Genomic DNA, 21,904 nt, shown 5'->3' with positions numbered 1-21,904 from the left:
TTCTGCTTTCTTGGTTTGTAGGTGAAAACGCTAAAGAAGATCTGCAAGGGAAGAAAAGTCTGAGTGAGAAAGTTTCTCTCTATAGAGGTGACATTACACTGCTTGAGGTTGATGCCATCGTTAATGCTGGTAGGTTGTTAAATATTATATTCAGCTATGTCTTGAAAATCCTTTATAGCTCCACAGTACAAGTGTGAACTCTGAAAAGTTGCCTAAAACTGGTGTGTCCTGTAGAAATCTGTTGGAAAATACAGCTTTTCCCCAGTTCCTTCATATTGCATCTGGTCATCCTGCGTGCATTTACTGTGGCAGGGATTACTGTGAAACTTTTATAACATGGTTGCCATGAAAAAATTAATGATTTCGTGTCCGTCTTTTGGCTTAACTTGGTTAGCTGAGACTTCACACTTTGTGTTGTAGAAGGCCCAATTTTGATACTAAGCTAATGCAGTACATTCCAGTCTGCTTTTATAAATCAAGCCACTTGTGGGCTAGTTAATGCGATAACCTTAACAACAAGGTGATAGGAAAACAGAATTTGTTTTATGTGGTTTTCATATTTGCTTTCTTGTTGGGAGATTGTATTTTTCAAATATTTGGCCATGATCTACAGAGTTGTGTTTTAGTACCTCTTCTTGTTCAGTGACTGTCTCCATGTGTGCAGCTGAGGTGAAGAACTGTGTGTAGCATCTTGTGACAAAAAGAGGGAAATGCCTGTGCAATTAATTCTATTGTGTATTAGGTTATGGCAAGCTAGTTCAGTTTTTTGGCAAAAAATGATGGGAAGGTTTACCCCTTCACACGTGCCCCCAGCCAAATCTTGCCTGCACTCTCTACTCCAAAAAGAGTGTGTGGTTTGTGTGTCCTGAGGCTGGAAATTTTTTCCCCCTAGTATTTGAGTGGCACTGATTAATTTTCAAGAACTAATTTTGCTGGTATTAATTTCTTGGAAGGAAACATACTGCAGTATCTTCTCTGTGATGGAATAAAGGTCAGAGGTTCCCAGGGTTGTAATGGCCAAAATGTATGTGTTTGCTTATCAGAGGAAAATGCCATGTGGAGCTACTAATTCATGTCTGTAAAGAGCACAGGAGTGTTTGCTCACACAGTGTAGAGGGCAGTGAACAGACTCTCTTGGACTGTTCAATTATATGACATCCGCTTTAACTGTGGACATTTGCTAATGGGTTTTGTGAAGTAGGGGTGGAATCCTTAGCCATTTCGAAATACATTTTTGCATTCCAAGTACTGAGGCTGGTATTCCCATGCAAAAAATTTTAATTAATCTTCTAGTTTACTGATGCACAAAAGCCTTCCTAAATAACAATACAGTGGCATCCATGTAACATGATCCTCTCCTCACTGTGTTGACAAGGCCTCTGAAGCTTTAATATTTTTTTTTCTCATTCTTTTAAGATGATTTTTTAAGTAGTGCTTTTGCTGACTTCCTTACTTTATTGCTTTCCAGTAAGTCAATATTAGCATACTTCTCTCCATTTATATTTAGCTTCTCCTTGTTCATAGGCCTCCCTTGAATTACAGGCTGGAACTAGTTAAGGATTAGCTTTAGAACAGGAATACTTAGCGTTTCTTGATTTAAATCGCCTTTTAATTCTCCTGAAAGGTCCAAAAAACCTATATCCCAGACTGCAAATGATATTATCTGCCTATAAACCTATCATATGCCTGCCATTGTGGTGAGAAATGCATCTCTCTGAGGAGAAATAAAAATATAATCAAATCAATGCATATTAATATGCAATTTTGAGAAAAGGTTTAAAGACCACTCAAAACAAACTGAGGTTGAAAGACCTAAAGAGGGACGTAACACTCTGAAAGTATCTAGAAAGCTTTTGGCAAAAAAAGTTGTTTCTACTGTTGCCTTCTGTAAATTGAATTTGGGTTTAATGGGAGTTTCAGATTAGATGTTGGCAAAGCTACTTATTGAAGGGAACAGGTTTATACAGTGATACTTTGGTGTATCAGACTGACACAAAATAGCAGCCTTAGGGCCAGGGCATTGTTACAGGTGGATTTTTAAGATTCTTGTAAATCTTTTGTAACCTTCTATCCTTCCTAAAGGGCATAATCTATTAACTATTATGTGATATTAATAATTCTAGCTTAAAATACTAACCTACAGTTACTTTGGAAAAGCTATATGCTCTCTATATGTCAGTGTAGTAATTAAGTCTAAGCCTTTGATTTGCTCATGGTTTCAGTGTTACTTTTTTCCTGTTAACCTTTCAAACTGTGGAGGATAGCTAGAAAGCTACATGAGGAAGGTGGTTTAGTTTAAGATCCATATTATTTATGCGAAACATCTGCTGTGCTGAGATTCTTTTTAAATCAAACAGTTCCAGTGAAATTGCAGTGTCTCTTAGATGGTATCTAAACCGATGTTGCTGCACCATATGATGCTTTTGCAAAGAACTCCATTGTTTTTCCTTCTGCAACTGAAGTTATTCAAGCCTCAAAGACATAAAGCAGTAAGTAGCCACAGTACCAGTTTCTGTGTGTAAGTTGAATAAAATGCAGCCTGTTGAATATGGAATAGGAGATAGGTTTTCTGGAGGTAAATCTGTGGAAGTTCTTTTTATACTTAATGCCTTTTGACTACCCCAAATGTTAATGATTGACTCTCTCCTATCTGTTGCAAGCCCTGAGTTAGGAAGGAAGGAAGAGACCCTCCGGAGGCTTTCTCTCTGAATTTAGAAATTCCATTAACTCTCTCCTGTAAGAAATAGTTTAAAATACAGCAAGTCATGTCCAAATTAAAGCCACAGGAAGATACTTACAGGTTGAATGTTTACATTGACTTATGCAAAGAACTAAAAATGCTTGAAGTAAAGGGAATGGTCTGGCAAATTCTGGGGGTGTGGAAGGTTTCCAGGTGATTCAAATTGTCTCCAGATTTGGATTCAAACATATTTGAAAAAAAAAAAAAAGGTGTTCTTGAATATGTAAGGAGGAAGTGAGACAAAATGATATAAGTGGTGACCTTATGTAGCTAAATATCAGGACATCATTGAGGAACACTGCTGCAAAAGGATCCCTTTTTCTGCTAGACTTTTAGCAGACAAACTGAATGTTGCTTACTTTCCAAAAATATTTTACACATAGTTTGTGTCATTGCTCATTGTCAAAAGAACCACATCAAAACAGCCTCTTTGAAACCATTCAACACTAGAGTGAGGATCTGAGATGCATTGTGAGAGAGAAAGGAGCTGAAAAACGGAGCTGATGTGCAATTTTGCTAAAATACATGTCAATTATCTCCCCCGTAAATGTCTTTTCCTTCCAGAACGGATTCCTAAAACTTCCTTACTACTGATTGCATTGCAGACAGGTATTAGTTTAACTTGATGTTTTGCTTAAGGTGTCCTGTTATGCCATTTCCTTTACACATTTTTGTTAAGGATTCAGGTAAGACTTGTATGAAAATCTTATTTTTACTCCTGTATACTCCTCTGCTCTTTGTTATTACCCTCTAAGAATGTAAACAGGCTCTCCTTGAGGCATGTACTTACTGCATTAATCTGTGCTGACTGGCCTTTTTAACAGATTAAATGTTCCTGGATGTCACTTCGTCCTGATGCCAAAAGTTCTTCAAGCACTTGGAAGCCAGATAACCACAATTAGCCAACATCTGAATAAGTCATCAGAATGGAGCTTGGAGGGGGTGTGGTGTGTCTGTGTCTAGGGGAGGGGAGAGAGGGGTTGTTTAGTCGCTCCGGCAACCCCAAATACAGAAATAAGCAGTAAAAGCTTGAATAAGGTTTGAAAAATAATTTCTTCAGTATTTATAGTATCAGCTAAGCAGTAAAGAACTGCTTTTTTACTTTCGTCTGCATTTTTACTAAGGAAAACTGTGTCGCTGTATATGTCATATGCAGTAACTATCTGAAGTAGTATTTTGGGAGTGGGTGTGCTGGGGATGTCTGTGTATCTCGTATACCTTAAGGAGCAGTTCATCACTACTGACCTCAGGTATTCATTCACTTCCTACCTGTTAATAAATCTTACTGTCCATTTATAAGATAAGGAGGCATGTACTAATATGCTTGTGAGGGAGTTTTTACTAGGAGGAAGATCAAGGGGAAACTATTATGTCAGGGGGAAAAAAGGATTCTCCTTATTTTTATCTGATAGGGAGGAGGAGGATGATGACTTGCAGAGCACTAGAAGGGATGATATTTCTTTTTATCTTTGAAAAATATTCTTGGTATCAGTACAAAAGTATGGTACTGAGAACAGAAACCTTTAATCTTCAGGAAAAAGGAAGATGTTCAGTTCTATTGAATTAGATATTTCTGGTAATAGGTCTGTACTATTGTGTCTAAGTTTGCAATTAGAGAGTTGCTACAGTTATAGCAACTAGATGTCTCCCTTTAAACTGTATTTGAGTGCTGGAATCATTTAATCATTGCTAATACTCACAAATTTGGGGAAGAAACTCTCAATTTTTAAAGGGAATATCTTTTCCATATAAGAAAACAAATGTGAATTAAAGTCTTCCTCTGGTAGAGAAAAGAGTTGGTGACTAACACAAGTAAACAACTCTTTATGTCCCTTTTCTACTAACCCCTGATGCTGGAATTTAGTTACTGAGCCTCATATTGCTCAAGAAGAGATTTCCTCTACAGGAAACCATCTGCCTGTGTGCAGTGAGTTGCCTCAGCTGGGAATGCTGGTTTGGCAGGCACAGGTTCCTCAGCTTGCTTGGCACAGTGTGCAGGGCCAGCTGAGGGAAGGTGCATGGAGGTGACGGTCTCCTGGTTGCTTTAAGAGGCAGAGGTGTTTTCAGGGAGTGACTTACAGCTGAGTTTCTCAACAAATTTGTAGGAGTTTGGAATCCTTGTCCTGCTGTACCTCCCTGTCCAGTACTGATTGTGCGTGGAGCTGAAAAATATTCAGTTTTAATTACTCTGTGTTTGCTTTGCTTGTTGCAGGACTGGTTTTCACTGGAGCCTCTGCATGACTCGATTTATAGGATGAAATAGACATTTTCATATTGAATCTCACCTTTCCTAGTGAAATATGCCTTTCTTCCCTCAGGCTTCTGTCTTCACAACCATGTTTCAGTATTTTTGTGTCACAGCAGTATCTTTATCCAGCTCTTTTATCTGGTGATAGCAACATATTTTCTTCCAGATTCATAACTTCCTGGCCTTGACCTTGAATATGATTGTTTAACTTAATGAGGTTCCCTTTTTTTCTTAAGTTCAGAATTACACATCAAGGTAGAAGAGCTCTATATTGATACTGGGAACTGAATATATTATCAGTGAATTACGCTTATACAAGTGTGTAAGTATAGATAGGGACTGAGCTCTGCCTTCCCACACAAACAGCTCCTTAATGTGCAATCAGTCACCGCAGTTGCCTTGAACTTGGTGCTTAATGAACAGGTGGGGAAAAAGGATGGATTCTAATCTGGAACAGATCTGACATCAGGCAATTTCACTGATTGCTAATCCATTTCATTTGGCAACTACTTAATTTATGGCACAGAGTTTTCATCTTGTAACTTCTGAAGTAGAAATTACTTCAGAAGTGGCCTGTGTGAATATTATGAAGGTATTTGAGTCAGTCACTGAGCCTGATCTGGTGTTGTGTATATACTTATTCTTCCCTTTTTTATTTTGCAGTGACCAGTAATTCTTACTCTGGAGCTCGTTTGAAATTATTCTTCAATAATTTGCTATGAAAATAAGTCCCTTAAGTCAAATGTTCCTGCTATTGAATGTGGAAGCAACAAAATGTAAAATCTGTCCTTAATTTGCTTATAGCATTTTGACATGGGATTTTTGCGTTTATTAGTATTGATTTTTGTGGGGTTTTTGTTATGTTTTTTGTTTTTCAGTTGAGCTAAACATAAATGATTGATTATACTGGGAGCTTCTTAGTGAGTTTGCTGTCCATTAGAATGTTTTGTAAATACACTTTACATGTTTTATCTCCAGTGTACAAATAGGGAAATGGAAAACTTGTATTGAAATCTCTTGTATGGAGTCATCTGGCATCTGCTTATGTAACTTAGGCTGTTGTAATTTCCTCTAGGAATAGAACCAATATTGCTAACAAATTGTTGTTAATTTGGTTTTCATCTTTACTGTGAGCAGACTCTGGTGTTAATCAAAGGTTTGCCAAGTTAATTTACAGTTGGTACAATTACACTTGTGTGTAAAACCCCAGACTAATTTATATATACTCCTCACTTACTCACCAGGAAAGTCAACGTTAATAGTTGGGGGAATTGGTCATTCTCAGTTGTGACATCTGTGAGTGAGTTTATTACTGCTTTCTGTGGAAAATGCTTTAAGCCTGGCTGGTGAGCAGTAGATGTGGTTAAACCTGCCTCTGCTTTTGGTCTGATTTCATTTCAATGCTGTTCTTCCCTGTAGTGTAATACTCATTTGGATGAAAAGTCTGTGTATAGTGACAGTGATCAAGAGAATGAAATGGAAGGCGAGTACTGCTGGAGGTGTGGTTTAATTTAGGTGGAGAACTGTAGCTGCTGCCTCAGTCAAACACAATTTGCTGTAACCGTGTGGCCAAGACTTATGAGTGAGGAGGCTCACTCAGAATTGCACTGCAGAAAGGGTGGCTGCAATGCACTTTGAAAATATCTCAGGTATAACTAGTGTAACTCAAAACTTCAGCATTAAAAAAAGAAAGGTTTGGCAGTGCTGCAGACACATGTCAGGGTTAACTTTGTTTCTTGTTCTGGGGTGCTTTGGGAAGGGGAAATGAATTGTGGTGAAATGTTTTCATTCCAGTATTCCACCAGTGTGCTCACAGCCATCTCGTGTAGCTAATGGAGATGGCTTCTGGGGGGAGATGTGCCTCAGACACCTGGACGTTATCCTGCCACATTGTGTGTGGTGCCAGCCAGCCGAGAGTCCTGGGTGGTGAAACGGAGGCCTAAACCTTGCATGCGTCAAGGAGAGCTTTGCCACTCAGCTTGCCATATGGCCAGGCACTGCAAACAGATAGGCACTTCATGTTAATGATAATCAAGTGATGATTTCAAACAGTGGGATGTGAGTGTTCAGTGACTTACTGAGAAGACATAAAAAAAACAGCAGAGAAGAAAATGTACTTTCCACTGGAACAATACACTCAAAAGTCTCCTTAAACTAACAGATTGTGGGCTGAAGCACCCGATACAGATGTCAAGGTTCAGAGCTATGCTTTTGGACTTTCCATGTTCTGTGCTCCCATAGAAGTCTGAGAGGAATGAGATGAGCGTGCATGATCCTTTACCTAAAACGGTTTGCCCAGACAAGTTGTGGATGCCTCATCCCTGGAAATGTTCAAGGTCGGGTTGGAGGGAAGTTGAGCAACCTGGATTAGTGAAAGATGTCCCTGCCCATGGTGAGGAGGGGTTGAACTAGATGATCTTTAATGGTTCCTTCCAAAACAGGAAATTTTGTGATACTAGGAAATACCCTGGCACAAAGTTAATGGCCAACTCTCTCTGACAGGATGCAGCATACTCTGTTTGTCTTCTGAAAATCTAATATAAAATGGGCAAGGTAGATGTTTTAGTAGCCTAATATAACCTGATGGTCTATGATAGCTGTATTTATTTGCAACTCTGTTTTCAGTGTTGATGCTTTCAGGACAGTATCTATTTTACCTAGACCAAGTATTCTCCTTATTTCTTTGTGCATCAGTTTTTGAACCCATTTATTATGTCTGAGCCCAATGTGATTATTGATCCCTCATGCCATGGTTACCCAGGACCTTTTTTGTGTGTGCCCTTTCTAGAGAAAACTAGCAGTATACAAGCAAAACACCTGCAAAGTTGGATTTCTTCAAAAGTCTTTGATTTCCCTCAGTTGGGAAGCGGGAGGTGGTGTGGGATGCCGTGAATCCTTTCTGACAGCAGGTGGCAATAGTGCCGCTGTTATCGTGAAGCCACTTTTTGGCTCGCGTACCTTAATTTTCCTGGACATAAAATCGGTAATGACTTAAGCAGAGGAAACAAAATGCATGCATTCGAGGCATGTTTGTTGGATAGGCCATCGATACAGCTCGTGCTTATTAAATGCCGACTCCATTTCATTACGTGTGTTCAGTGTGTGTTTGAAATAGAACAGGAGACAGGCGTGGTTTGGAAGAACTGTAAGCATCTGTTTTACTTCATAGAGGAAAATATTTTGGGGGGACCTTGCTATCAGCCTGTCTTATCATACATTTGACAGTGCAGCTGTCACCTTGAGTTTGCTGATGGAGCAGAGTGGTGTAAGAAACTACTCAAGGTCGTCTTGAACAATTATGCTTCGTTTCATAATATTAAATCCACTTTTAATCAGGACTTGTGGGGGATTATCTAAAGGATTGTGGGTTTTTTAAGCTGATAGTTGCAACAGTGTATTCTCAGTCAAGATAGGCATGCAACGTTGTGGTTTTTTTCAAGCGTTTGCATTTTAAAAAACCCAAACCAGTCAAGTAATTTCCAAATGTTGGGACACAAAAGAGAAGACTTCTTTGAGGCCTCCTCTCTCTACTTATAAAATATTGGCAGCAAGAGGTCAGGCTGGGATTATCCCTGTGGTGTTAATATTGCCCCCCACACTCCTCTGTCCAGATGTACGTTTGCTCTTTCCTCACTTTCTGTTTCTAACCATGAACACATTGGGTTGTTCTGGGTTTGCACAGATATTGTCTCGACATTATCTCAGTCACTGTAAGTAGTACAGTGAGGTCAGCATGGAAATTAGCATTTCTATATGTAATTCAATCTTGTTAAATATATGCAGTTAAATATTGAATAGGGGAAGGTCTACTTTGATTGGGACAAGTAAGCTTTAGGTTTATCTTATCTACTTTCCTAGATGCAGAAAATGGGGTAAAAAAACAGTAGCCAGAGTTGATGTCCAAAACTGCTCTTGTGCAGCTGGCTGACCCTGTCTGTCTCCCCTGCCTTCTCCTCAGGCAGGGGGAATTGCTTTTGCTTAATTCTCTTAGCTGCTGAGTAAAAGACCAATGCAGAGTGTTCCAGCCCTTGCTAGGATTTTGGGTTTGTCTAGTGCTTTGCCATTTGCTGCAGGTCTTGGAAATTTTAGTCCCTTGAAATACAGTTTCCATTACTTGTTAAATAAATAATTATGGACTGTGAAATGCAGTTTAGGTTTTGTTTTGACCTATGGATGTTAGCAACTGACTTTTCTGAGAAAAGAAAAATATTTCTGTTTGCAAAACCACAAGTTGCTTTCTTTAGGAATTCAGAATGCCTCTCACTTAGAAATTAGTATTAAGGGTACAGCTTGGCTTTAAAAATCTGGGCTCCAAACTCCTTTGTGTGACCTGCTGTCACAGTCATAAAAATTAGTAATGGCAGCTAAATATACATCAAAGGTCGGTGGAAGCTTGTGAAAGCTGTATTTGCTTGTTAATCCAAGCACAAAGGCAAGTGTGTTTGCATCGTGTGCAAGGAGTAGTCACTTGGATGTTAATATACCGTTGTTCAGAGTTGTTTGGATGTGTTTGGGAATTGTTTTAATTACAGTATTGAAGGTGCTGCAAGGTCCTGTGCTTTCCTCACAGCAGTGGGGTGATGAGCTACTGCTGCTCCCAGGCTTCTTCCCTTTACTCTGAGGTGACAGGAACATTCAAGGTTCGTTTTAGTATCTCCTGCCTGGATTGTCACTTGCACAATGCTGTTTGAATGGCCAAGAGGGGACGTGGGTGGTCCTGTTTCTTCTGCCCTTGGGGTACCCTGTCCCTAACACATTCCTCCTGGCTGCAGAGGAGCTCTTTGGAGCTCTGCAGCTTCTTGCCTGAGCTGCGCCCGAGGGCTGGCAGTCTCATGAAGAAAGGATGACTTGGCTCTTGTAGGAGCAATGTTGTAATGGTCCTTGTTCTCAGAGGGTTTCACCAGTGAAGCCTTGAAGCCTGGGGCTTTCATTGTCTATTGTGTCTGAGTAGTTCAAACTTGTGGGAAAAACACTGATTCGGAGAACTTTTTTGGATTATTGCTCCTTCTCTCTTTGATCACTTGCATGTCCGTGCTGCTGTAACTTTAATTTGGTGTGCAACATGAATCACTTAAATATGTCTCTGTAGCACCTTCATTTTATGCTTGAAAGCTGGTTTCTGTCGAGTAATAAATAGAAATAGTTAATATCTGGCATGCCTAGTTGTGGGCTGCCTCAAAAAGATAGTTCTGTCAGCTATATTTGATTTGTATTTAGAATGTTTTGCATTGCAAATCCATGTTAGAAATGCTTTTTAAATTTAAAGTGTGAACCATATTGCTTTTTCAAGGGAACTGTACTCTTGTGTCATGTGAAATAACTTTTTATGTAAGAAAGAGGTGGTATGGCTTTCAACTTTATCATACCAGGTTATAGAGGAATGTAGGTTTTCCCTGTGACTTGATATGCCAGATAATAGTAACTGGCAACCCATGCCCTTTACATTTCTAGAATTTGTGGTGTACAGGCTTTCAGAGGAACTTTCTTTTCTCATTCTGCCAGTTTCAGTCCACTTTGAAGGGATTATGTTGAGCAGTGTGGTCCAGGTCACTTGACTAGTTCTGAATTTCTGCAAATCTGGGTCATGATATTACTCTTTCTGAAATTAATATCAAATTTTAGAATGATTTCTAGAATAGTCAGTCAATGAAGAATGGTGCATTTTACCTGCAGAGTTCACCGAACCGGGGAAGCTGAAAGAGAGAAAAAGCGGAGAGAATTTATTAATGGCAACTTATTCCTTCTAAACTTCTAAGGTTTAGAAACAATTTTCATTGTAGGTTGTCCATTACCTTAAAAAATAAAACAACTAAATCAACCTTGGGGGAAGGGTAGACCAGGGCAAATACTTACTTCTTGGTTTTCTTTGTTTCCTTGGATGAAGGAAACAAAGTTTCCTTGCATGAAGGCATCTCTGAGTGCAGGAGGCCAGACGATTTTTGCAATGTCTCAGAGTTGTTTTGCCAACCAGCAGTTCTAGCCTTGGCCATGGCTCAACTAATTATGGCTCCCCCTTCCCCCACTAGATAACAAACACAGCATTTCAGGGAGCTGAGTGATCAGTATTAGGGCTGTTTCACCACAAGAGTGATTTCTCTATCTTCCCCCTCCCTTCTGATATTAAAGAACCTGCTTAGGAGGCCCAAACTTGGAGATTTGGCAGGGCTTACAGCCCAAAGAGTCTTTAGGTCAGGAGTTTACAGCTTCAGAGGCTGCAACTCTAGTTCAGACTAGTCCCCACCACCAGTGATAGATGAGATTAAAACAGAAGCTGTTTCTTAAATTTGAAGTGAATCCTGTGACAGACAGGCCAAAGGGGTGTTTTCAGGTGAGAGTACTTATCTCTATAGCTCTTATCAAAGACCCAGCAAAAGGTCTTGGGCTCCCTACTTCTTTCTTAGTGCCCATGTCCCAGGGGCTGAGTTACATGTGGCTTCTCCTCTTCTGTCATGCTGGCATTGTCACACTGAAACCAGGATTTGAGTCAGAAAGTACAGCCTAGCAGTATCTCTGCTTCCTTCCTCTCCTGTCCTGTCCTCTAGTGCTAGCACCCAGCAGAGCAGCTTGTGTTGACTGCAGCCTCCCTTTCTGCTCTTTCTGCCCTTATTTTTGGGGAGAAGGATGTGAGAGGGGAAGCAATTGCATGGTGTTGCCACTCTCCTTAGAAAGGCCCCTGTGAGCTGTAACTGGATGTAGCCTTGTTACTACAAATCGGTGTCTCAAATCATGACCTCCTGCCTGTGCTTTCAGCAGCCAGAGAAGCTGTGCTCATGTATTTAAAATTTCTTATTTGAGCCACTGCTAATCATTCAGGAAAGCCAGGTTTTGTTCTTCTTGGCGGCCTCTTTTAGAGAGCCAAGGCTGTTCTGCTTTGCCTGAGGGTGAGAGTGAGATGGATGGCACTTTGGTGTCTTTGCTATAGACACCGTGCCTCAGGAGTCTCCCTGGAGCGCTGCTGGAGTCACTTCATATTTCATAATTCCTTGCTGACAATTAAGTCAATTTGCTGGTGCAGGCATGATGGAGCTAAGCTAGGACACGTTTCTTTTTTAGCCAAGATACGGAGTGAAAAGCTCACTCTTTTGCTTTGATTAAATTGAAAACTGAAGTATATCGTTACCTCTCCCTGGCTTGGAACGTGAATCTGATTTATCAGTGGCATTGTCATCCTCTCTGAACTTCTTGCTCATGAATTTATTTTCCTTTTTTTTTTGTTTTATTTTGTTTAATGAGAGGAAGACTCAAGGCAGGCATGCCTTGATATTTGGTGCTGAAGGTGGTAAAGCATCACTCCTCAGTAAGAAAAGATGCAGCTGTGAGCTGGGGCCCCTGGAACTCAAGTGGGCTTGGGCTTGTTTGTGGCAGTGAGGGAAGAGCATAGTTTCATAATCCAGGGCTTTAGGAAAAGGGCACAGGCACTTTGGATCTGTGCAAACTGAGTAGCCTCTCTCTTCCCCAGCGTGGTCTCCTGAATCAAGGGATTTTTCTTTAAATTCCTTGGCCAAATGAAACATTCCTCCTGCTTTGATTTTTAATTCTTTTTTTTAACCTCTGTTAAACAACATTATCTTACATAGTCTTGCTAAATATATAATTTAGCAATTATAGTTGTTCTACCTTGGGTCTAATTTTTCTCCAGTCCTGGCATGAACACAGTGCTGCAAATGTGGACTTAGTCTGGTGAGACAGAGAATGATTTAATGTCAGAAGTGGAATTTTGGGTGCTTTCTGGTTGTGGTGAAATCAGTTAATGGATTGGCTTAACTTTTTTCTTGGAGCTGTTATGCTGTTTAGACATGGGCTCTGTCTAGATGATGTGTATACACTTCAAGCATAGTATTTAATTTTCAATATCTGTACTGCAGCATATAATATGTGTGTGTATCTGCACTCTTTGTATTTTGCTTAAAAAAAAAATTAGCTGCAGTTTTTAGTGTTTCTTCCAGATCAGCTAAGGAAATAGGCTGAACCATCAGCAGTCTGTGTGGCATTGTGCAAATACAGAAGATAAATCCTATATAATTAGTGAGACTGAAGAGTTTTAAATTACGACCCTGAATTTTGATCCCTTGTCAGTGCATATAATGAATCTATGGATTAGGTGAGAAAGAAAATGTGCATATGAACTGGAAATAAAATCAGTTGCTGAACAGCCCTAGGCTTTTAATTCAACTTGGATACAAACTGGTCCAGGTAACCCAGAGGGCTGGTTCTTAGCAATATTGAGGTAAATGTGTTAATTCAACTTCAGTGGTGCATAGGTGAAAGGACTGTTTTTATATTCCAGAAGGCTCTTTCAATTATGTCTTCTTTTAAATGCTTTTTTCTTTTTCTGTAGAGTGTCATAATTGAATTGCCTGCCGTGCAATGTGCATGCTTGTGTGAAGACAGTTGATGGGAGAAGGGAATGGCAAGAAAACTGTTTGAAGAGATTGTTTATGGATTGTTATTACTGTTCTTTTACACCAGTGCAACTGGTGGCTCACTTTTTTCTTTTTAAGACCTTGCTGAGATAAGGTGTTAAAAGCTATTTGTTAATGGATGTAGGATTTCTATTCTCAACTTATATCAACTATTTCATCTTAAGGATGGGAAAGCCACATCTGGTACTTCCAAAGCATCTTTCTTCCTCCTTTGTCCAAAATATTTCCTTTTCAGAGTGCACGGATGACTCTCTTTGGTACCAACACATTATGCTTCTGAAGCTTAATACCTACATCACATGTAATAGTTTGCAAGTTTAATGAAAATGCTGATTTTAAATAAGGCACTTGTGTCACTCAAAAGATTTGAGTTTAAGCGTTGAACCTAGAAAAAGCTGCACAAGTTCTTAAATTTAGTGCAGGCGTAGTCACGTTCACTTGGGAAGGATTGTTCATACATAATTTAAGGACATATAAAAGTCTTGAAAAATGGTGTGTTAAGAGACTATTTCTTATTGAAGCTCTCCCCTCCCACCCCCCCCTAGTATTTAATAAAAAGGCACTAAGTTTTGTTCTCTTTAAAAGCTGCTCTCTAATCATGTAGTTCATTATTTCAGCTTCAAAGTGTAGTCTGTACAGAGAGGCAATGAGGTGTATCCACATCTAGAAATTAAGCAATAATCATGTAGTTTAGTGTTTCAACAGGCTTTGTTCATTAGTAGGTACAATGATCCATTGTAAGTACTTGCTGTAGTCATGATGTTCTTAACAGTCTGAAACTTAAACTCTCCAGAATGATTTTTTGGAATATATATTCTTGACTGAAGTGGTGCTACCATGGGTACCAAATGTGTCTGGTGTAATGGTAATTGTTCTGCAAAGTCATTATGAGAAGAATGTCAGACATTGTGTGTTGGTGCAGTGTGTGTCTGCATATATACGTGGCTTTGGATTAACCAATGCACTAAGATCAAGAACAACAGCTGTAGACATGGCAGAATGATTGGAAAAGCTTCTTGAATTTAAGCACTTTTGGACAAATTGAAGCAAGAGAAGCGGAAACAAAGGCACACTGGGAAACACAGAGAAACACTGGGAAAAACAGAGAAAGGGAAGAATTAAAACTGAAGTGCTGCAAATGAGTGGGAGAAGGAAGTCGGCACTGAAATGCAGGAGGGCACATGGGAAAAAAATGTAGTGGTTTGATGGGTTTGAATTATTGAGGCTTATTTTGTTGCTGAGTCCATGGAGTCACTAAGACAACACTTCCAGATTGTGAAGATTGGTCAATAAAACCATAGGATGTGGAAAAAAAAAAAAATGTTTTTAATTTGAGAAGATGAAGGAATGATGCACTAAAGGTGTGAGTGGGAAAGGGCCACTTGACCAAGGTGTTGTGAGTTGAGGCTGTAGTTATACGGCAATTTGGAAGCTTCTCAGCAATTGAAAAGAGTAATACTTTACCTGGAATGAGAGGAGTCTGTCTCTGCTTGAACACTTCCTCTAGGACCTGCCAAGCCAGGGCTGTCCTGGGCAAGTGCATGAAAATGTGGAAGTCAGCCGTGCTGAATTTCTTTTATAATTTCTTTCTGGATTTCTTTCACTTTTCCAACCTTGGTGAAGCAATTTGCTTTGGGACTGTATATAAATATGTTTTCTTGATAGTGTTGTGCAAGGTAACTGAAGATGCTTACAGGGGGTGGGGAGGGAGAGAAGTCCATGTTTTTAGTTATTTTTGGTATTGCAAATGAACTGTTTGTTGCAGTAGCTGAACCACCTGTTGAAAAGCTGCTGATTTTTTCACTGCAGACTCTATGTGTAGCCTAGAAACTGCAAGAATAAGCTATGGTGTGCAAAGATCCCTGGAATGTGGTGGTTTTTGGGGAGGAGTGTCCTAGTGTAGTCCTGCTGGAGCTGGGGTGCTGCTGTGGCATCTGCACACAGGTCCCACACTGTCGTTTGCTGCACGTTGGTTCTCAGCCAGTAAGACAAAGTGCAAAGCCATAGCTCATCAATGATTAGTTATCAGTGTTTAATTTTGCCTCAAAGAAATAGCAAACTGCATAATAACCACAGTTGCCTTCACAGGGCAAGAGGGGAAAAAGGTTGGCGGTCCCAGACCAACACTGGTCTATCCTTTGCCTCCTAACAAGCACCAAATGTTTTAGAAATGGAGGCAGAGTTCAAATCACTGCTCTTTAGCTTTTTTGGGGGAGCTCAGCATTGAATTAATTTAGTTTTTACTGTGGAGACTTCGGGTCACTAGAGTGTGCTGCAGTCCCAGCCCTGGGCTGGTGTGAGCTCGCCCCAGTGCTTTCCCTGCCACTGGACGACTGGGAATTTTTCATCACGTTGCTTTGCTGTCGCCTGGGCAACTTAAGTGAGTTTCCCTGCTATTTTCTTTGTATTGCACCCTGCTTCCCTGGCAGTGAATGACCTGGTGGCTTGTTAGCTTGGTACCTGTGTGCCCCGGGAGAGCATCTTGTTGTTAAGCATTGTATTGTCCCTATGGCCTCCTTTATTTTGCTGACTGAGGAGCCCATGAGAGGTTGCCACACTGATGGCTTATAAAGAGTAGTATCAACAGCATTTAATTAAACCATTTATAGGTGCCGGGTAGTAATGTTTATGGAGTTCAGCTTTGGAGCTTTGTAGTGGTGAATGTGGGGAAGAAAATGCAGACTTCCTGCACAGGGCTGTGTATGGAAGAAAGCACATGGTGTATACCGAATTTGGAAATGTATTAGTTTTCTTTACCAAAAAGTATTAGTTCAGTCTTTTTAGAATAAATGTGGTCTGTTTTCTATGTTCCTGCAAGTTATTCTCTGATAGAGAGGCACAAATTGAAAGTAGTAATTTTTTTTGGCATTCAGTGCTTTTTTGCTTGCTCAGGAGAAATTTGTACAGTTGAATTCCTTTCATACTTTTGGTGAAGGCTGAGGCAGTCTGGATGTCTAGCTTGAGGACAAATCCAAAACTGTAGAAGTGTAATTAAAAGGTTTTTTATTACTTCTGATGTCCGACTTATTTTAATTAAGTTCATCCTCTGATGAAAATTGCGCTCTGAATTATAGTGGGAAATCCATAATGTCATCTCTTCTTCTTGGATGAAGATCACGGTTGACAATTCTCCACTGCGGGCACACTGTGAGTTTCTGCCATGAGAAGAGAAGCTCAGTCGTGCAGGGAGCAGTTTTCATAGGGACAGAGCTGAAGTTGTGAGGCTTCATACAGAAGCAAGGGACAGTTGCCTTCCATCTGAAGTATGAGATTTACTGGTGTTCCATGTAAATATGTATTTGCAAGTTGTGATTTTCCAAAACCAAAGCCTGTTAAGAAAAAGCCCCATTATGTGTACATTTCTACATCTGTGCATTCTGCAAGGAGTCAAACAAATGGTGAACTTGTTACTTAAAACTCTTCTGGAAGGCAAACGAATGCAAGGGCAGAGCCCACCTGAGCACCCCTGATACACAGCAGGATTACTCACAGTTATGAGCATCAGGCTCCTCTCAAAGCCCCCTCTTTCATTCCCTTATAGCTCCGTGTGCTGTTGCATGCTCCAGGATTCATCTCGTGACTCGTTCTGTGAAGCAGACAGACCATCTTGTGCAATTCAACAGAGAACTCTGGGAAATACGAGTGTGGATTAGGATCGTTAGGGAAAAATACTCTGCCAAAGGGCCCCCTTTCCTATTCTCTCTGATAACTTTTTCTTTATGCAAAAATAGGTTATCCAGCTATTTTCTCTGTTGAGCATGTGGGTGAGGTGGCCAGATCAGAGCAGCTGAATCTTTAAGTGCTGTTAGTGTTTTATAGCAACGTGATAACATTATTTAATCTGGAAATAGTTAACAGCTGCTAATCTGTCTGGAATTTGTGCCAGATGGTCATTTTCTTGTCTAGAATGATACGAGCTAAACCAGAAAAAAACCAAACCCCAACCATACAAACAGGTCTAGCAGCTTTGCTGTGCATACACTGCACAGAGCTGTTGTGTCCAGTGTCTTTAATTGAATGTGATGAATATAGATTTGGCATAGCAACTTCTGAAAAATAAAAATTCTCTTTATAGGCCAGTGAGACATGGAGGCTTCTTGTTAATTTTTGTTTCACTAATAGGAGAAATATTTTTTTTTATTATTTTTGAGCTATATGTTAAGGCTGTAAATTTCCTTGGAAAGCTAGCAAATGGAACATGCCTATGAAGAGATTAAAGTAATTATACTGCAATGCTCCACTAGGAACAGAGAGCAGTCTGGGATAAAATTATTTGGAGAGACGCCAAAGCCAAGCTTGGTTCCGTTTTAAGCTAAAACTAATTAAAGTTGTCAGGTCTTACAGTGGTCAAAGGTTGCTTAGCTGCTACTTGAAATAAATGAATCTTTTCCTCAGTCAGTAACACTAACAGCTACGTGTTTGCAGCTGTCTTACAACAAAAAAAGCTCCAAGAACCTTCTAGTTCTTGTTCCCTTTGTTCCTGTCTATTTTAGCATGTCAAATAGTATATCCTGGCCACAATATGGAGTTTTGAGTCTTTTTGTCTGTCTGCCTTCTCCTTTGTGATTTAATTTCACTTGTGAGGAGGAATTCTTATGGAAGAAACTTCCTCAGGAAGCTGATTTAACTCTTTCCGATTCAGAAAAGCTGCTTTGTGTCTGTATAGTCTGTATATTTAAAATAGCCGTACAAGACTCATGAGAACAAATACGGGTTCTTTAGAATGTAAAGTCTGATAGAATATTAGATTTCCTAAAATATTCTAGTACCCACAGGGAGCCTACTTTTTCAAGAGTGTGTAGTGACAGGACAAGTTGGAATGGATTCAAACTGGAAGAGAGTAGGTTCAGATTAGATATTAGGAGAAAGTTCTTTGCTATGAGGGTGCCCAGAGAAGTAGTGGATGCCCCATCCCTGGAAGTGTTCAAGGCCAGACTGGATGGGGCTCTGAGCAACTTGGTCTAGTGGAAGGTGTCGCTGCCCACAGCAAGGGGTTGGAAATAAATGATCATTAAGGTCCTTTCAAATGCAAACCATTCTATGATTCTGTAACTCTAAATTTTTCAAATGTCTTGTGTCAGATACAATTGATCTCAAATTTTGTTGAATAAGGAGTTGTTGATCATGAAGATAGGCATGTTTCAAATAAACACTGACATCAAAATATTCAAATCAAATCAAAATATTCTCATGGTATTTTGAAGAAAGGACAGTTTATGCTTCCGGTCAGCAGTAGGCTTTTGTGAGAATCTGTATAAGGAGTAACACTATATATAACAAGGATATATTATCCATATGTTACTAAAAATTAGAAATTATTTAGAAGAATGGAGTTGGAGATTGTTGTTCTTCTGTTTTTGTGATGTGGTCTTAGGTGTATTACTCAAGGTTTGATCTTGGCATGTTAAAACTGAATTTCTGCAATCTTGCATTTTGCAGTTTGTAGGTGGAAAGTTTGCAAATGTGTTTTGATATTTTACATACTCAGTTCTGGCAGCCTTACGCAAATTTGGAAACTGCTTCACTTACGCACCTGTGCATGTGTGCAAGCACACGTGTTAAAAAACATAGCCAAGCAGGCCGTTCCTTCATGCTTCTCTTACAGATGACTTGTAAAACTTAGGCACTGTTTGCCTTTTTTTTAATCAGAGTAGGGCTCAGGAGTGGTTCTGGGCCAGATTGCTGGGTGGAAGTGGTAGTTTTGCCTGTCTAGAAATGAATTTCTTTGCATTGCTCATTAGTCCAGCTGTTTCCCCTCCAAAAACAACAACAAAACATTGATAACTTTCAAAACCCATTTTAAGTTTTATTATTAAATTTAGTTAGGTCTGTTTGTATGCTGGGAGAAAAAAAGGTCTGAGAAGACGTGTAGTACAACAGCTGATGCCAGTTTTATGTACTACTACTAATAAATAAACTTTTATCTAAAATTTCACCAAGCTCTACTGTAGATTTGCCATGAAATTTATGTCAGACTTGGCTGGCTAAATTCCAACTGGGATAATGAATAATTTGGCCTTGCAAAAATTTTTTTTTTTTTAATTTTTTTTTTTTATTCCTCTTGTTTTATTTTACCAGAACAGCTTTGAAGTGGTACTTCTAGGTATACTACCATGTGTGTATATATGTATTTTACTACTGATATCCTTTGTGTGTGAATATAATTAGGAGAATTGAGGAGATGAGCTTCAAAGTATGAGTTGGGATTGGATGTCTGTTGACTTTCCATGGTTTTGGGTGTCTCAATCGTGATATTTCGTTGAAGGTATTAAGTTAAATTGACCTAGAGTATTAGTCTTAGGAAGAAAAAAGCTTAGTGGAGAGGCACTTTTATAGCAGCTATGTTGCCAAGGTATTTTTCATATATGAAAATTGTAAACATATGAGATCAAACCGGTTGTGTAAGACTTGCTTTGAGTCCGTAGCGTCCATAGCGTCTATGTGTAATGTCAGCAGTCATGTTTAAGTGCAGTTATGAAATAATACTGTTTCCTTTCCTGTGAATTTTTGGTGTTGTAGACTTTACCCTTACAGCAAATTCTTGTGTCTGTAGCTGTCCACAACAAGCTCTCAAAAGCAACTGCACAGAGAAGGCTTATTTAACCCAACCAGAGTGACAATCTAAATCGACACTAATGAAACCTGTGGGATTGGGATAACACGAACTTAGAGCAGGTGCTCTCTAAGCTGGGGTTTAGCAATTTGTTGCCTCAAACTGTGAAGAAGGCAACCTGTCTGACCAGCCCGTCAGTTTATGAAACTTCATGGAGATGACTCGACTGATCAACATGTAATGTTAAAAACTTAATGAACTCCTTCTATTAAAAAGGGAATAATAGACTTATGCTGAGTGTTTTTAGAAGATCGAAGAAGTGCAATTGCTGGGCTTAATTTTTGGGTGAAAGAATCTTAAAACTATTTATTAACAACAACAAAAAAGGTACATAATAAGCATGTTAGACTGGATGCTGTCTTTAGGTGTTACTCGCCTGAGAACTTCTTGGCCATGGCAGTTCCTCCATGTCTGTTGGATGAGGAAGGCACTGTTGAATCATAATGTGCTATTCTGTGTTCATGGATGCAGGGAACTTGGGCTCTACACTGAGCAGCAACCTCTAAATGCCAACTTTCTTAATGCAAAAAAGTATCTTAAGTTGTTCACTCCTGTTGCTGTAAATTTCCTTGACCAATTTCTTTACTGAACTCCTCTGTTTTGGCCATTTCACTCACTGTGGGAGTAGCCTTTCAGAACACATATAGCTTCAGTGTTAAACGTCTCTTCCCAACCTCTGAATCTTCTTACAGTAGAAGTGATCAGGCAGATTCATAGTCTACAGGTCATAAATGGACAGCAATGGAACTGGACATAAATGTATGCTCTAACATCCTTAATGGAGCAGTTGTGGATGCAAGGGGGGAATGCGAAGGGAAGGGATTGTGCAGTTCCCAGGCTGACGTGTTCTCCCTGAACATCATTCCCTGTTGCTCCCATCAGGGAGAAAATCCTGGTAGACAGACTATTAGTCTTGTGTGGTAAGGCATTTCTTCTTCTTAACAGTATCATGGACTAGGTGTTTCTCAGTCTTAAAATCCAAGCTGCTCAGGTTTCTCAGGCTCATTTCCACTAACTGCCGCTGTCAGCAGGAATAAGTTTAAATTTTCATAAAATATGGAGGAAATGCTTCTGCATTTATTTTTTCCACTAGCACTGGTATCTGGAGCCATTTTTCCCTGTAGGAACAAGTGCTGTAAGCCAAGTCCACCTTCTCTAAATACTTTTTCTTTTGCCTTGTAATGAGCGACAGTTCAATTATTTCAACACCATGAAGCTATTTGGGATGCCATGGAGTGGCACATATATTCATAAAAGTGCACTTTAGTAGTTAAAGCTGACCAAGGCAGTGATGTGAAGTGGTGCACTGTACTCCTAAAATAGGAATAGCCAAGTGGCTATAACTGAATGATTGGAATGTGATACCTATTGGGATTTGCTGTTGGGTGCATTAATAAACACTAAAATGGAGACATGCAGCCATATATACCCGTGTTTCTTACCACAGCATTTGAATCAAGTATGGAATACGTAGAGGAAAGTATTTTGTAGTTTTTGTGCGCACAGAAGTCTGGAGTATTTTCTTGTGCAGGCCACAGTGGATTACCAGATTTTTTCGAATTTGCTTTCAAAACTACACCATGGCAAACTGCACTTGTCGCTTGAGTTGCTAATGATACCTAGAAGCCTTATGTTAATCACTAAAATCCACAAGCCCCTGAACAAGCAAACAAATCAAAGAAGTCATGGATTAGCTTGTTACACTGTCCTGGATGACTTGTTTTTCAGTATGCTTATGGGGTTTGCTTTCTGCTGCCCACCCATTCTTTAATCCTGTTTTAACACACAAATTTGGTGGAAAAAGCAACTAAATCTCCTTTTCTGAAACAGGTCTTTATTATTTATCATGGAACAATTAAAATGAATGTGACTGTCTGTTT

At 39.6% G+C, this 21,904-nt stretch overlaps 1 protein-coding gene across 6 annotated transcripts in view; it reads left to right on the top strand.

Moving 5' to 3' along the window:
• The window catches only part of MACROD2 (mono-ADP ribosylhydrolase 2), an 895,327-nt gene that overhangs the window by 22,681 nt on the left and 850,742 nt on the right, over positions 1–21,904 (top strand). For all 6 annotated transcript variants that reach the window (XM_048298703.1, XM_048298702.1, XM_048298700.1 and 3 more), the window contains exon 3: positions 22–129. In XM_048298703.1, the coding sequence (XP_048154660.1) occupies positions 22–129 (108 nt within the window). The remainder of the gene's footprint in view (positions 1–21; positions 130–21,904) is intronic.

This window comes from Corvus hawaiiensis, chromosome 3 (assembly GCF_020740725.1).
Source record: "Corvus hawaiiensis isolate bCorHaw1 chromosome 3, bCorHaw1.pri.cur, whole genome shotgun sequence".
Classification (NCBI taxonomy): Eukaryota; Metazoa; Chordata; class Aves; order Passeriformes; family Corvidae; genus Corvus; species Corvus hawaiiensis.
The sequence above is the reverse complement of the archived record's forward strand: the minus strand, read 5'-3'. Positions and strand labels throughout refer to the sequence as shown.